Source organism: Bos indicus x Bos taurus, chromosome 20 (genome assembly GCF_003369695.1).
Source record: "Bos indicus x Bos taurus breed Angus x Brahman F1 hybrid chromosome 20, Bos_hybrid_MaternalHap_v2.0, whole genome shotgun sequence".
In the NCBI taxonomy this organism is placed as follows: Eukaryota; Metazoa; Chordata; class Mammalia; order Artiodactyla; family Bovidae; genus Bos; species Bos indicus x Bos taurus.
This window is the reverse complement of record NC_040095.1, coordinates 37887474-37903904: the sequence shown is the minus strand read 5'-3', so window position 1 is coordinate 37903904 and position 16431 is coordinate 37887474. Positions and strand designations below refer to the sequence as shown.

Here is a 16431-nt window from a genome sequence, read left to right as displayed (position 1 = left end):
TGGAGTATAAAAAACTAATAAAACAAAATAAATGAATAAACCAAACTAAATAAAAACAAACACTCATACAGAGAAAAAAGTAGTAATAGGGACAGGGTAAAATGGGGAAAGGGGTTCCACTGTATGCGTAACTGCTGGAAAATAAGTTCTGGTGCTGAGGATGGTATAGGGTGTAAAGAAGTAGAACTATAATGTACACACAAAACTTAAAATGTCCTAAATCAATGCTACTTGAATTAAAAAAAGACCTACATACAAGTCTTTAAAAATAAACATAGGAAAAGGAATAGTTCAGTGGTTCTATGGTTGCTGAGAAGATAACTGGGAAACTCATTTATGGAATAATCGTTTTTGGAAGTACTGAATACCTCCAATTCAATACTAAGGCATCAAAATCTTAATCGTATAGTTTCTTTTTAAATATACATATTAAATATCTTATAATATTTATTTTATGAAATATGCTTACAAAATAACATGCACAAAGCTGCTTAAAAGTGATTATTGAGAACTTAGTTTATTTTCTTACGGGAGATATGCCTTTAGTGACTACATTTAATGACATTTTTACAACCTATAAAGGTCCATCTCCGTCACTGTGACACAGCAATAATTTTACATTATTTAACATAATCTCTATAGACACATTTCAATGGAACATACTGCCAATAAATAATGTTAAACATATAATAACAAATTTTATGTACAAATTACTATTAATTTACTGTTAACATAAAAATGGAAAAGGCTGGAAGATGTCAATCATACGCTGTTTGTATACTTTTCTGATGCTTTTATTATAATATTACATTATGTAGATTTATATTTCAAAAGAAAGTAGATGAGAATATTATTTAATTACCTTTTTAAGTATTGTGTCAACACATTTTCTCAGTGGGTGGTTATACTTGATGCTCTCATTTACTTTACGAACTTCCTATAAGAACAGTAAGAGAAATAAAAATATTTCCATTTCCGTTTCTATAGATTAGGTGTTTCAAATCAGGATGCTCTAGGTACTATATATATTCTCACAAGTTTAGTAACAACCTAAATTACTCAGCATATAATAAAGTTCCATTCCCTGAATAAAAGTTCTTAATAACAAAAATAAAAATATAAAATTATAGAACAAATTATCTACACCCTCACACTTTCTATAAATTTCTAAATTTACTGCCTTATCATTTGGTATACAAAGATGAATATGCATTAGAAAAACTCATGAACCATCTGTCAAACTTTGAGATTCTAAAAGAACAAGACTTTGTTCTTCCACCTTGCTCCTCAAGCTCAATTATCTCATTATCTAAAATGCAGCGAAGAAAACAGAAGAAGCGGAACAGACTAAAAATATCACAAAGCACCTGCTCCTTTCCAACAACAGAGTACTTTCAGCAGTCATAACTAACGATTCATTCCACATTTTTAAGATTAAGAGTACATTATATGTCAGCACTGTCCTAGGTGAAAGGTCACCACAATCCATACTGCAGGGTGGAGTGGGAAGACATGGTGTTGTAAGGCTTTCACTAAGATTACAGTGTGGTGATGAGATAATTAAATGAACAATTTAAAGAGTAAGAAAGGCACGAAGTCATTAGGGAAGGGAATCTTTAGAAGCACTAGTTCTCAAAGAATCGCAATATCCTGTAATACTACAGGAAATTTTTGAAAAGTTGGAACCACTTTTCTAGGAAGAAGAAACAGTATGTTCAAAGGCTGGGAGGCAAAAGTGAACCAACCAGGATATTAAAAAGAACATTTTGATTATAGGGCAGAGAATGGCCTTAAGGGATGTAAAACTGGAGGCAGAGAAACCATAGGGTGTATAGACAAAACTGTGAAAAAAAATATATATGGAAAAAAATACTATCCTTAATATATGAAGCATTTGGGATGCTATAGAGGAAATGCCACTGGCCAATAAATAACTGAAAAAAATATTCAATCTCACTAAAAAAACTACAAGTTTTTAAAATGAGGACAGTTTTCCTGCAAAATTATTAAAAATTGCTATTCTGTAATGAGGTAAGACTGTAGGGGGAAAGGCCTCCTATATACAATAAAATGTCAAATAACCTATTTGGAAAATAACTTAGCAATACCCACCAAAATTTAAAATACGCAGACCCATGAATAATCTGTACCAACAGACATTGCTCCTATCAAAGAGCTTAGCTGAGTGAAGAAAACAGGTATGATTCAAACAGAAAGGTGTGAAAACTGCTCTATAATCTAACATGGAAAATTTTCTGATGAACTGATTATTTAAACTGAGATAAAAAGCTAAACTGAGGATAGGAGTCAGCCAATCAAAGGAAAGAGTAAGAATATTCCAGACAGAGGGACAGCATGTTCGAAAGTCTCCAAGCAGAAGAGAACAAGGAGTTTCAGGAAAGTGAAAGAAATCCAGTGACTAACAGGAGAGTAATGGCCTGAGTACTGCTTGAAGAGTAAGAGCAAAGTACTCCAGAAGGCCTTAGCAGCAGTTGATTTTGAGGTCAATGAACAGGCCTAAAAACAGAAGAAAGAACTGAATTTTAATATCAACTTTTGAGGGGAAAGCTATCAAATGATCTTTTAATTATTTTATTATCAAATATAAATCTTCAAATTTTTTTAAAAATTCAAATCTTCAAAAATCTTCAAATATATCAAGTATAAAAATTACCAAATATAAATTTCTTTTGAAAAATATAATAATATCCATCATACGCCTAAGGAATGCTACAGTTCTTAACATTTTATAAATAAATGCTGAAAAGCCAACATAAAAATTTTCAACCACAATCAAAGAATCAGTATTCATTCTTTTGTTCACTTAAAAATGGTTGCTGAGTATCTAAGAATTTAGAGAACCAAGGGAGGTGTTATGGGCTGGAACTCTGTTCCCCCAAAAATCATATGTTGTCTCAACACCCAGTACTTTATAATGTAATCTTATCTGGGAATAGGATTTCACAGCTTTAACTGGTTAAATTAAGAAAAGGCTTACTGGAATGGAGTGGGCCCCTAATCTTACTGGTGTCCTTATAAACAGAGGAAATTTGGACACTGACAGGCACACAGGGAGAATATCATGTGAATACAAAGACAGAGATCTACAAGCTAAGGAACATCAAAGATTGTCAGTTAACTATCAGAAGACAGGAGATGTGGTACAAATTTCCCGACAGCCCTCTAAAGGAACCAACCATGCTGACACCTTGATCTTGGACTTTAGCCCCTAGAGCTCTGAGACAAAAAATTTCTGTTGTTTAAACCACGTAGTTCATGTACTTTGTTATGGCAGCCCCAGGAAACTACCAGAGAAGGCTTCCCTGAAGAATTCTCATTTGTATTGAGAACTGAAAATGAAGTAGGAATTAGCGAAAGAGAATGGAGAAAAGAGGGTTCCAAGAATCTGGGAACACCACACTCAAAAACAGAACAAAGAAAGCAATGAACATAATGTTTAAGAGTAGGGGTCGGCAAACCAGATCCACTCCAGCCCACCATCTGTTCTTATGTGAACACATCCACTGCTCATTCATATTGGGTATGGCTGCTTTCATGCTAAAGCAGCCAGCCAGTGAAGCAGTTGCAACAGAGAGGATATGGCACAAAAAGCCTAAAATAGTTACTATCTGGCCCTTTACAGAAAAGGGCCTGATCCTTTTCTAAAAGCACGAACTAGAGTCAGACTGCCTGGCTCCGTCACTCGGTAACTGTGTTGAACATGGGAAACTTACCCTCTCTGTGTCTCACTGTCCTTTATAGAAACAAGGACAAAAAAACTTCCCTTATAAGGCTGTTTTGAGAATTGAGTGTATTAATATATATAAAGTGCTTGGAAAGGCATAGGGAAATACGTCTATAAGTCTATACATTTGTTTGCCTATATGTTTGCTATTATCATCACCATTAATAAGTTTGAGGAACCAAAATTGACCAGTGTTAGGAAGACTTTAGGGGCTTGACATAAGGCTGAAACTAAACATGGGTCAAATCATTTTTTGATTGGCCACATTACAATATCTTGGAGACTACTCTAAAATGAATGAAAGCCTTTAGCATAAAGTTTTAAGCTGAAGAATAACATTATTGGAATAGCATATTTTCATAGAAGAGCAAAATTTGAGGACTACATTCTTTTTTAAAATCAACTAAATTATTAAACAGCAAAATTTTGCACTTTGTCGTATTTTGCATGTATATTATTGAAATTTATACTTTCAACAACTTTATGAGATTTGTTCAAATTATATGCATATTACAAGTGAGCAAAATGAAGTGCCTTATTAAGATTATAGACAGGAAACAAAACTGAGGCATACAAATTCCCATGAATATTGTTCTCTAAAGAGGTTTCCATACTTGGTGGGATTATTTTGGGTCAAACATTCAGGAAGAAGCTCAACCTTTAATTGCAATTTTCATTTCCACTGTCATGGTAACTAGGTAACTTATCATCTAACTTTGACCACTTTTTGAGTCTCAACTTTTAACTATTAAAAGTTACCCCAGGACAAGCATAAGCCTGCACTGTTAAATACATTCACCCTACATCTTTGTCAATTAGAAGATGGAGATGATATCTTACGAAGTTGAACTGCCAATGAGTCATCTGAATGGGTGAGAAATTCTTTAGAATTACACATCACCAGTTTTTCAATCTAAAGTCCACCAGTATCCTGTTAACACCACCACCAACAACAAAACCAACAGTGTATACAAAAAGTGATACATAAAACTTGATGACTGTTGACTCCAGGATTTAAACTTGCTTACCTCCATGACATCTTCTAAAGTCTCTTCTGCATCTGCTTTCTCTGTCATCAATTTGGCTGCCTTAAAATAAGTTTTCATGAGTAGATAACCTCTTTTTGCACCATTCCAGTATGAGCGAGGAATTTCTACCAAGCCATACCCCAACAACAACACAAGAAGAAACAGACCCCATGTATTTGCAGCTGCTATCCCAATTGTCTGAAGCTGGTTCCTTAGAAAGAGAAAACATAAGCAGATAGCTGTGATAAATTTTTCTAACAAAAACGTAAAATGAAACTAGTGTTAAAGGTTTTTCAGAAAACAACTGCCCTACGATATAGATCCAATTTTATATGAAAGGTTTCAACCTTCAAATCTCAGCTCCTCTTTTAGTAACAGTAGATGATCTGTGTTGTAATGAAAAGTTAGAGTGTGACTGCAGAAACAGACACAGCAAACACTACTTCCATTAGAGTTAAAATTAGAATCTTAGGAAAATTCATGGCAAAAATATCCTGAAGAAAATACATTTTTCATTAGGCACTTTCTTATTTAATATTAACCAAGAGAAGACTGAACAGAAGTTTAAGCCTGAAAGAATTTGGTTTTGAAGCAGACACACACAAACCTCAAGAATCCAACAGTAAGGATAATCACTACTACTCTATTCCTAAACTTTTCAGATATAACTCTTCACATATATCATAACACATCACAAGTATAACACAGATTTCAACTTTATTTGAATGACAAATCTAAAGTTAAAGAGAAATATGCCCTCATAATATAATCAGAACAAAAGAAAATATTCATAACTTACAATGAAAAATAAATCTAGGTATTTAGTCATACACAAAATTTTAAAGTCTAGGAAAAATTCATGAGAGTTAACACTTTAACATAGCCTTTTGATAAAACATCAGTTTCTTGTCTAATATGTATATTCAAAGATGTTATTCCATATTTTCCTTCTCAGTAATATGGATTATTATGATATTCTTTTGGGGGAACCCATAAAACATGTCATGGTAGGTTTCCCAATGAAATGTTTACTTGCATATGAAATAAAATTTAATTAAAAAAAATGCAAATGTACACAGAAACAATGTTAAGAACATGGTTTATCTTACCATTCTAGGTGCAAGTGTGGGTTGACAGCTACATAAATTAAAAATGCTCCAAAAATCAGCAAATAGGTGCCATAATAGATTGCATTCTCAATTAGTGCAGTTTTGATCTTCCCAGTGATGGAAAACCCTCCTGATCTTGCATATGACTGCATGAAAGGTAACAGAATCCTGGACGATTAGAAAAAATATGATTAAAAAAACTTGACATGTCTGTATAATTTCAAAATACTGGAAACATCTAAATATCAATTTTAATGTGTGGTTCTTCTCATGAATCAATATGATTTTGAGTAATAACACTGAACCAAACTATAATAGAGGGCTGAATATTTTCTAACATTAAATTCTGAGGAGAGAAAAGCATACCCCTGGGAGCAAAAACAATGATCAACAGAGAGTACAACAGTACTCTCTGACTTATAAGGAATCTGAAAAAGGCTTTTAAAGCTTTTTTGAATTATTTCGATTACATCCAAAGAACAGTGAGGAATAATTTTCTTTAACTGAAGGGAGACATGACCAAACTTTTGTTTTCTATGGACTGATAAGGGTTCAACATGGAGAATGGGCTTAAATGGAACAAAACTGTAACTATTTAGAATGGGTAAGGTGGTGTGGTAAGAAGCAGGAGAGAAGGGTGGCTGTCAGTATACTGATTTTGAAGTATAGGTAGGTTTAGTCCTTCAGGTGTTTGACTCTGGGAATGCCATGGACTGTAGCCCGCCAGGCTCCTCTGTCCATGGGCTTTCCCAGGCAAAGATATTGGAGTGGGTTGCCATTTCCTTCTTCAGAGGATCTTCCCGACCCAGGGATTGAATCCTGGTCTCCTGCATCACAGGTAGACTATTTACCAACTGACTGAGCCACCAGGGAAGCCCAAATGTCAGGGGAAAGTGTCCTGGATACATCCTAAAGGAGCTGCACAGGAAGTAGTTGGCCATCCAGCTTCAGAATTCAGGAGGAAGTACAGAAATACAGATAGATTTGGAGTCATCACCATATCAATGTACTGAAATAACATCTGGAAGGGTGTATATACATAGAATGAATGAGCAGGAAAGATCTGAGACTGACGCCTCAAAAATATCAACTTTTAAATGAAAGACAGACAAACAGAAGGAAAGGCCAACAAAGGAGACTGAGGGAACAGTCAAGAATTATGGAAGACAACAAAGAAGTACATGGAGAAGAAAGTGTTTGAAAGTAGAGAGAGGAAACAGTAAAATCAAAGGCGCCAAGAGGTCAATAAATTAAGAGCCTGTACGTGTAAGTGGAGAAGGGAGAACAGAAAACAGGGTTCAATGGGTTGTGGAAAGAATAAGCAGTGAGCAAATGGAGACACAAAATGCAGACAATTCTAGAAGTTTGGCTATGTAGGATAAACTATGGTATATTCAAAAAGTAGAACCCTTTACAGATATAAAAAAAAAAAAAAAAGAATACTGAGACATACAATACAGAAGAATCTTCCAAATTATATGAGCAAAAAGAGAAGCAAAAAGATACATACTGTATAAGTCCATATTTATAAAGCTGAAAAAGCAGGCAAAACTAATCTATGGTAACAGAAGTCAGAATCATGTGTTACCTTTGGGGAGCGTAATGACTGGGAGAGAGGTATGTGGGAAGCTTCTGGGGATATTATTAATGTTCTATATCACAATCTGAGTGCTCATTATATGGGTGTATTCACTTTGAAGAAAAGTCAAACTAAATACAGTCTGTGGGATTTTCTGTACTAATTTATACTTTTTTAAAAAGTCTCTCTAAAAAAACACAGCAGTGATGAGTAGATCATCAAGGGGAAGACAGAAAGTTGGAAAGGGTTCTGACCTGAGTTTTCTAACAAGAGCTGAAGGAGATAGGTCCATTATTTCAGGAAGAGGGATTAACTTTAAGAATGACTCTTACATTCTTGGAGGGAAGGAAAGAAAGGATAGGTAGATAGGTTTGTTGGTGAAAAGCTGAAAAGAGCTGCCATCTGATGATTCCTTTTTCACTGGATGGCAGAAAGTAAAGTCATCTGCAAGGAGAGAAGGTGGCTGTTTCTAGGATGTAAGAGACAGAGTCACAATCACTGCTGAGGTTTGCAGGAACTGGAAAGATTTGTTGTGGAGAATGAAGAGCAAACAGATGAGAAACTCAAAGGGTCCAAAGTTTGGCAATGTTGAAGAACTAGCCGAGTTCAATGTGCATGCTACAGGCATGCTATACTCGCTGTGTGATTTTTCTCTTGCCATGTTCTCCACCTCCAGTTTACTTGTATTATATCTATTATAAAATGCTCAATAGGCAGTGGAAAAAGTATGAATGAGTCTGGAGCACAGCAGAAAGACAAAGCTATATTGGGTAGGAAAAAAAAAAGATTTAGAATGCATCACAGGTTAATGAAACCATGGCTATAATTTACAGTTATTCAGGGAGAGTCAGATAACAAGATGACCAAAGATGGGACCCTTGGGAATACCAACATTTAGAAAATGGGCCACAGAAATGGAGCACATAAAGGAAATTCAGAAGTTTGCACTAAGCACACAGAAAACCAGGGGTTAATGATATCCTTAGCAAGAGACCAGTTTCACATAATAATGGGACTTGAAGAAAACTGAATTGAAGAAGGTCCAGAAAGAAGGCAGTACAAAAAGGAAATGGTGACAAGGAGAATTTTTTGTCTCTGCTTTCTATTTCTTGTTTATTTATTTCTTTTCATTCCTTTTAAGATAAGACAGACCTGAATGAGGAGAGAAAGCATATAGATATAAGGGAAAATATGACATAAATAAGTTTTAAAACATGAAAGGGAAAATATGACATAAATAAGTTTTAAAACATGAAAGGGAAAATATGACATAAATAAGTTTTAAAACATGAAAGTTCACTGAAAAAATAATCACTTTTTAAAATTTAGCCAAAATATCGAAAATTTTATCCTTCACCACCACTTACCATGTTAAAAATTGTGAAGTCCAATATACTACCCTCCAGAAAATTGGCATGATTCCATCAGGAATGTAACTCCATGGCTTGAAACACGGATGTTGGCTAATAACAATTTAAAGCCAATTAATCAAATGCTACTTAAATGAATTGCACAATTAATTTGTGTTGGCAAAGTTTACTTACATTCAGCTTTAAATTATGGATTCTAATTTGTAAAATTTTATAGAAAATTAAAATTCAATACTGTCAAAATACACACAAAGAGAACAAAACTGTTTTAAGGAGGAATGCATTTCAATTTTCAATTTTTTTAAGTCTTTGAATAAAAAGAGGACATAATGTATTAATAGACTAATCAAGTGACAGCTTTAAAAGTAAATGCATTATGAAATCAAACTCTTGAGATGATTACCTTTAAAATATACACTCACTTCATTGGGTTGGTTACAGTGACAAGAAAAAAAAGTTATTAGGTGATTAAGTCCTAGAAACTGGAACCCTAACTTATCAGTCACTATAGCATATGTCCTATGCAGACAGATGCTAGCATCTATACATAATTCTGTTTGAATTTTCTGAAAACATGTGTATCTGACTATAGATTCTTTCACAATAGTCAGCATTCCTAAATTGTAAAGCTATTCTTTAGTCCAAGGGCTTATAACAATCCACAGTGGTGTTTCAAAAGGGAATAACTACTACATTTAAAATTCACCCTTATGTAACTTTGATTTAAAAATAAATAAATAAAAGCTGCATAAAAAAGTATATAATACTACTTAAAGCACTGGTAAAAGCTACAGCCAATACTTATTAGTTTTTTACTGGGAAGTTTGATATGAATTCAATATAACCTTTTGATAATATGAACTTTATTCTCAGTCTAAAACCATAATGTTTTTAAAGGATGCACATATATCAAAGGAATATCCTATGTACAGAATAACCTCCTCTTCCTGCATTACAACCTTGCAGATTAGGAAAACAAGAAAATGCACACCCCATTTTTTTTTACTGGAGAGGAAAAACAGCTGAGAGGAAAAACAGCTTTTGGAAATCTATTCTTAGTAAGGCACTAAAAAAATCAGGTCTTCTCCAAGTTTCTATTAGCATCTACTGAGAGGTCTTGAATGCCAATAAATATTTAAAATGTATTCAAGATTAAAATTTAAATAGGATACAGGTAATGAAAAGTCTATTAGCAAAGGATGAAGGGAGGTGAGTAGAGAATGAGGATAAACTTATAAAATCCAGATGCTAAAACTGACAATTTTTAAACAAATTGCCCCCTACAACATTTTTTTTAAAAAAGGAAGAAAGTACCTTGGGACTGAGGTAGCAGTTGCATACAATCCTGTCATGTTGCTACCCTCAGGAGGGCTTGAGTTTGCAGCAGCATGTTTGCACCGGTTGTATATTGTCTAAAGCAATAAAGGCACGGTGGATAAGAAAGCTGTGGTACATATACACAATGGAGTATTACTCAGCCATTAAAAAGAATACATTTGAATCAGTTCTAATGAGGTGGATGAAACTAGAGCCTATTGTACGGAGTGAAGTAAGCCAGAAGGAAAAACATAAATACAGTATACTAACGCATATATATGGAATTTAGAAAGATGGTAACAATAACCCTGTGTACGAGACAGCAAAAGAGACATTGATATATAGAACAGTCTTATGGACTCTGTGGGAGAGGGAGAGGGTGGGAAGATTTGGGAGAATGGCAATGAAACATGTAAAATATCATGTAGGAAACGAGTTGCCAGTCCAGGTTCGATGCACGATGCTGGATGCTTGGGGCTGGTGCAATGGGATGGCCCAGAGGGATGGTATGGGGAGGGAGGAGGGAGGAGGGTTCGAGATGGGGAACACATGTATACCTGTGGCGGATTCATTTTGATATTTGGAAAAACTAATACAATTATGTAAAGTTTAAAAATAAAATAAAATTAGAAAAAAAAAGAAAAAAAAAAAAGTTACCAAGTACTTAAGGGATATTGGGATGTATCAAGCTCTTTACCCAAAATTACCTTCCTGGCTATGCTTTTTAGTGATCAAATTCATATAATAACACTTGATTAAAATTAACTTTCATATAACTGAGCTGTCTTAAAAACATATCTCAAACATACTGTCTGATTACAACTGCGTTTTAAATTGTGAAAATTAGTTTCACCTCTTACCGTACTAACATCCAGAGGGAGTATAAAGACAATCAGAAAGCAGAGATACCAAGCTAGCAGTGTTCCAACAATGACAAGTCTATGCTGCTTCTTAAAGTCTCCATAACGATGAAGTAGGAATAATGCCAGGAAAAAGACAAAAACAATCTCGAGTCCCAGAGCTGCACCACTCATTATTCAATGTTTCCTCTGATTCACCAAAGTAATTCACGTATAGGCCTGGATCATTTCTATAAGCCAAGAAGAAAAAAAATAAGGCAGTGTTAACGTATGAAATGACCACTTGGAAATTTCCCAATTATTTTTTATTCATGTACTAATAAATTCTTTAGAAAACTGTCAGGCTTTACACCTGACTCTGAGTAAAATAAAAGGATAAACCCTATTCTCAAGTACTTCTGTGTTTTAAAGCATATGTTGAAAATTTTGCATAAATTATATTTTTAGGGAAAAAATTATTTTAGCAAAAATCACACTAGTTCCAAAAATATTACAAAGTAAGAATACTAGATATGAACAGTTTAAATACAGTGTCACTTGGAGTTGTTCCTTAATATTATAAATCCTAACAATATTTTATATAAATACACTATTTACTGATCCTATGAAATTAGATATTTTGTAAAATAAGGTTTCTAAGTCATCCATAATCATTACTTCAGATTTTCTAAAAGAGAGGGAGGGAGAAACAGAAAGAGAGAGACCATTTGAAAGTAACATTTCCTTTGTTTGAAGCAGTATTTTTCTTTCATATGAATCTTGTCTAAATTTCAGGACTTGAAATTCTCTTTCATCTCCTGTGCCACAAAATATACTTATCTTTTCCATCTATCTATATAAATCTTATTGTCTTTAAAGTTACTTCACCTATTTTATAGGCAGAAAAATTTATCAATGATTAGTGAATAAAGTTATATATTTAAAAATATTTTAATTTTAAATGTTGATGGTACAGACATCATAAAATTGTTTATCTGATATTTCTCTAGTCTTATAAAATACTTTACTTTTACTAACTGAAGACAATATATGTGCTTTCCACCTCTATAAAATCAATGTCAGGCATTTCTGGTTGTCTATGGACTAACTACAATGTCCCAAGGAAAAATCAACATCTTAACATAGAGAATCAGTACCATGATGCAATCCACCTAAATAAAATAAGGTAGAATCAATAAAATATGTCAAATTAACAAACATTCCCAATCAAAGTTAGTTATTAAAAGAATAAAGAAAGTCTGAGTACTTTATAGGCTAAATTTAAATTTATATAAGAAATACCCTTATATGGAATATCACAAATGAAAATCATATTTAATAAACTATTTACTTTATTATTTCTTTATATTATTGAAGTAGTTTCCTTCCATCCCTCTGTGGATTTCAACCAATATTTTCATTCTTAAGTATCTAAAATAGAAACCGATTTGTCATTCTCTATTTCCATTACCTCTATATTTTACTTAAAAGCAGTTATCTACCTGATACAATGTATGTTCTTTATTGTTTCCCTGTAACAATCCCCACCACACACACATCAACACACACTCTCTCTCTCTCCATGAGAGCAGAGGGCAGGCATGCTCAGTTGAGTCTTGACTCTTTGCAACCCCACGAACTGTAGCCCACCAGCCTCCTCTGTCCATGGATTTTTCCAGGCAAGAATACTGGAGTGGGTAGCCATTTCCTACTCCAGGGGATCTTCCTGACCTAGGAATCGAACCCAAGTCTCTTGCATCTCTTGTATTGGCAGGCAGATTCTTTACCACTGCGTCACCTGGGAAGCCCCATGAGAGCAGAGGCTTCACTGTTTTATTCAGTACTGTACTCCATGTCTATATTATAGTCTCTGGCATATAGTTGCTATTCAAAAAATATCTGTCTAGTGAATAAGTAAATGAATAAAAAACATTACTGTATACTATAGTACCTACACTATTTTTTTTATTACTGATAACTTCAAAGGTAACATAACACCCACTATTGTCTCCAAAATTGATTTTACATATATTTATTACAACTCAAGGGCTTCCCTGAGGGCTTCCCTCAAGGGCTCAGTGGTAAAGAATCTTCCTGCCAATGCAGGAGTAAAGAGTAAAGTGAAAGTCACTCAGTCATGTCTGACTCTTTGAGACCCCATGGACTATAAGTCTATGGAATTCTCCAGGCCAGAATACTGGAGTGGGTAGCCTTTCCCTTCTCCAGGGGATCTTCCACGTGGGTTCAACCCCTAGATTGGGAAGATCCCCTGGAGAAGGAAATGGCAACCTGGTCTAGTCTTCTTGCCTGTGAATTCCCAAGGACAGAGGAGACTGGTAAGCTACAGTCCATGGGGGTCACAAAGGACTCAAACATGACTTAGCAACTATACAACAATATTACAACTCAAAAGGCTTAAAATTCTGCTCATTACTAACTACTACTCAAAATTTCAAATTTCAATATCAAAGGAAAATCTTGTATCATTACGGTATGCCAAATCTTATTTTTAAGCCAGGAATAGGTTAAGTGACAGCCAGATGTAGAATATGCTTAAGAAAACCATTACCATCTTTAAGATACAGCTCTTTTAAGAAAAATATTATTCAGTGTGAATTTACTAAATATAATTACCATATGAAAATCCTTTTACGGTTTGACTTAGATATTTATTTTGCCTGAAATTGTTCAACACAAGGAGTATGACAACCGTAGAAAAAAAGAATGAATATCAGAGATAAGCAAGGAGATGCTAAAGCATAGCAGAATGAAATGATGGAATGTTACTGAAGTATAAGAAATGATATTTAAGATTATTTAATAACATTAGAAAACTACCATAACATTAAGAGAAAAACTAGATTCATGTATTTTTACATAATATGCATAAAAATAAGAATGAATGAACAATAATGAAATACATGGAGACCTTAATAATAATTAGGTAGTAAGACAATAGTTTAAGCAAACAACACAATCAGTTACAAACTTTCTGATAGTTAGTAATTATTCTTTTATAATGGCTGTCAATTTTTCAGTTTGATACATACTACTTTTAATGTTATAGATGAATAAGCAGAATTATGGATCCTTTATTCTAGTAATAAAGAAATGATTTGGTTACATTTCTTCCCATACTCAGTGTATGTGTCTCCTATTGCTGTTACCCGTCTGAATGCAGAGTTCCAAAGAATAGCAACAAGAGATAAGAAAGCCTTCTTCAGTGATCCTGCAAAGAAACAGACGAAAACAATAGAATGGGAAACACTAGAGATCTCTTCAAGAAAATCAGAGATGCCAAGGGAACATTTCATACAAAGATGGGCTCAATAAAGGACAGAAATGGTATGGACCTAACAGAAGCAGAAGATATTAACAAGAGGTGGCAAGAATACACAGAACTGTATGAAACAGATCTTCACGACCCAGATGATCATCATGGTGTGATCACTCACCTAGAGCCAGACATCCTGGAATGTGAAGTCAAGTGGGCCTTAGAAAGCATCAGTACGAACAAAGCTAGTGGAGGTGATGGAACTCCAGTTGAGCTATTTCAAATCCTAAAACTGATGCTGTGAAAGTGCTGCACTCAATATGCCAGTAAATTTGGAAAACTCGGCAGTGGCCACAGGACTGGAAAAGGTCAGTTTTCATCCCAATCCCTAAGAAATGCAATGCCAAAGAATGCTCAGACTACCGCACAACTGCACTCATCTCACACGCTAGTAAAGTAATGCTCAAAATTCTCCAAGCTAGGCTTCAGCAATACGTGAACCGTGAACTTCCTGATGTTCAAGCTGGTTTTAGAAAAGGCAGAGGAACCAGAGATCAAATTGCCAACATCCGCTGGATCATCGAAAAAGCAAGCAGGTTTCAGAAAAACATCTACTTCTGCTTTATTGACTATGCAAAAGCCTTTGCCTGTGTGGATCACAACAAACTGTGGAAAATTCTGAAAGAGATGGGAATACCAGACCACCGGACCTGCCTCTTGAGAAATCTGTATGCGGGTCAGGAATCAACAGTTAGAACTGGACATGGAACAACGGACTGGTTCCAAATAGGAAAAGGAGTACGCCAAGGCTGTATATTGTCACCCTGCTTATTTAACTTATATGCAGAGTACATCATGAGAAAGGCTGGGCTAGAGGAAGCACAAGCTGGAATCAAGATTTCCAGGAGAAATATCAATAACTTCAGATATGCAGATGACACCACCCTTATGGCAGAAAGCAAAGAACTAAAGAGCCTCTCGATGAAAGTGAAAGAGGAGAGTGAAAAAGTTGGCTTAAAGCTTAACATTAAAAAAACTAAGATCATGGCATTCAGCTCCATCACTTCATGGGAAATAGATGGGTAAACAGTGGAAACAGTGGCTGACTTTATCTGGGGGGGGACTCCAAAATCACTGCAGATGGTGACTATAGCCATGAAATTAAAAGACACTTGCTCCTTGGAAGAAAAGCTATGACCAACCTAGACAGCCTATTAGAAAGCAAAGACATTACTTTGCCAACAAAGGTCCATCTAGTCAAGGCTATGGTTTTTCCAGTAGTCATGTATGGATGTGTGAGTTGGACTATAAAGAAAGCAGAGTGCCGAAGAACTGATGCTTTTGAACTGTGGTGTTGGAGAAGACTCTTGCGAGTCCCTTGGACTGCAAGGAGATCCAACCAGTCCATCCTAAAGGAGATCAGTCCTGGGTGTTCATTGAAAAGACTGATGTTGAAGCTGAAACTCCAATACTTTGGCCACCTGATGGGAAGAGCTTACTCCTTTGAAAAGACCCTGATGTTGGGAAAGATTGAAGGCAGGAGGAGAAGGGAACAATAGAGCATGAGATGGTTGGATGGCATCACTGACTCAATGGACATGAATTTGGGTAAACTCCAGGAGCTGGTGATGGACAGGGAGGCCTGGTGCAGTCCATGGGGTCGCAAAGAGTTGGACACAGCTGAGTGACTGAACTGAACTGATTGCTGTTGTAAAGAATTACTAGAAACTCAGTGTGGGTGTTAAAACAACACCCACACATCAGTTTCAGTGGGTCAGATATCTAGGCAGAGTGTGGTTGAACTGAATTCTCAAGACTGAAATTGAAGTGTCAGCAGATGTTCCTTTCTGGAGACTCTAGGGACAAATGAATTTCTAAGATCACTTCAGTTCAGTTCAGTCACTCAGTCGTGTCCGACTCTTTGCGACCCCGTGAATCGCAGCACGCCAGGCCTCCCTGTCCATCACCAACTCCCGGAGTTCAATCAGACTCACGTCCATCGAGTCAGTGATGCCATCCAGCCATCTCATCCTCTGTCGTCCCCTTCTCCTCCTGCCCCCAATCCCTCCCAGCATCAGGGTCTTCTCCAATGAGTCAACTCTTCGCATGAGATGGCCAAAGTACTGGAGTTTCAGCTTTAGCATCATTCCTTCCAAAGAAATCCCAGGGC

The 16431-nt window shown here is 35.4% G+C and overlaps 1 protein-coding gene across 4 annotated transcripts in view; it reads right to left on the bottom strand.

Annotated features, from left to right (window-relative positions):
- LMBRD2 (LMBR1 domain containing 2) overlaps window positions 1-16431 on the bottom strand; it is a 52176-nt gene that overhangs the window by 24224 nt on the left and 11521 nt on the right. For all 4 annotated transcript variants that reach the window (XR_003507227.1, XM_027520467.1, XM_027520468.1 and 1 more), the window contains exons 2-7: window positions 11009-11238; window positions 10146-10243; window positions 8829-8924; window positions 5883-6050; window positions 4774-4984; window positions 863-937 (exon numbers count right to left, since the gene is read on the bottom strand). Coding sequence is in view for 3 of the 4 variants with exons in the window: in XM_027520467.1 (XP_027376268.1) it covers window positions 863-937; window positions 4774-4984; window positions 5883-6050; window positions 8829-8924; window positions 10146-10243; window positions 11009-11182 (822 nt within the window). In the remaining variant the exon portion in view is untranslated. The remainder of the gene's footprint in view (window positions 1-862; window positions 938-4773; window positions 4985-5882; window positions 6051-8828; window positions 8925-10145; window positions 10244-11008; window positions 11239-16431) is intronic.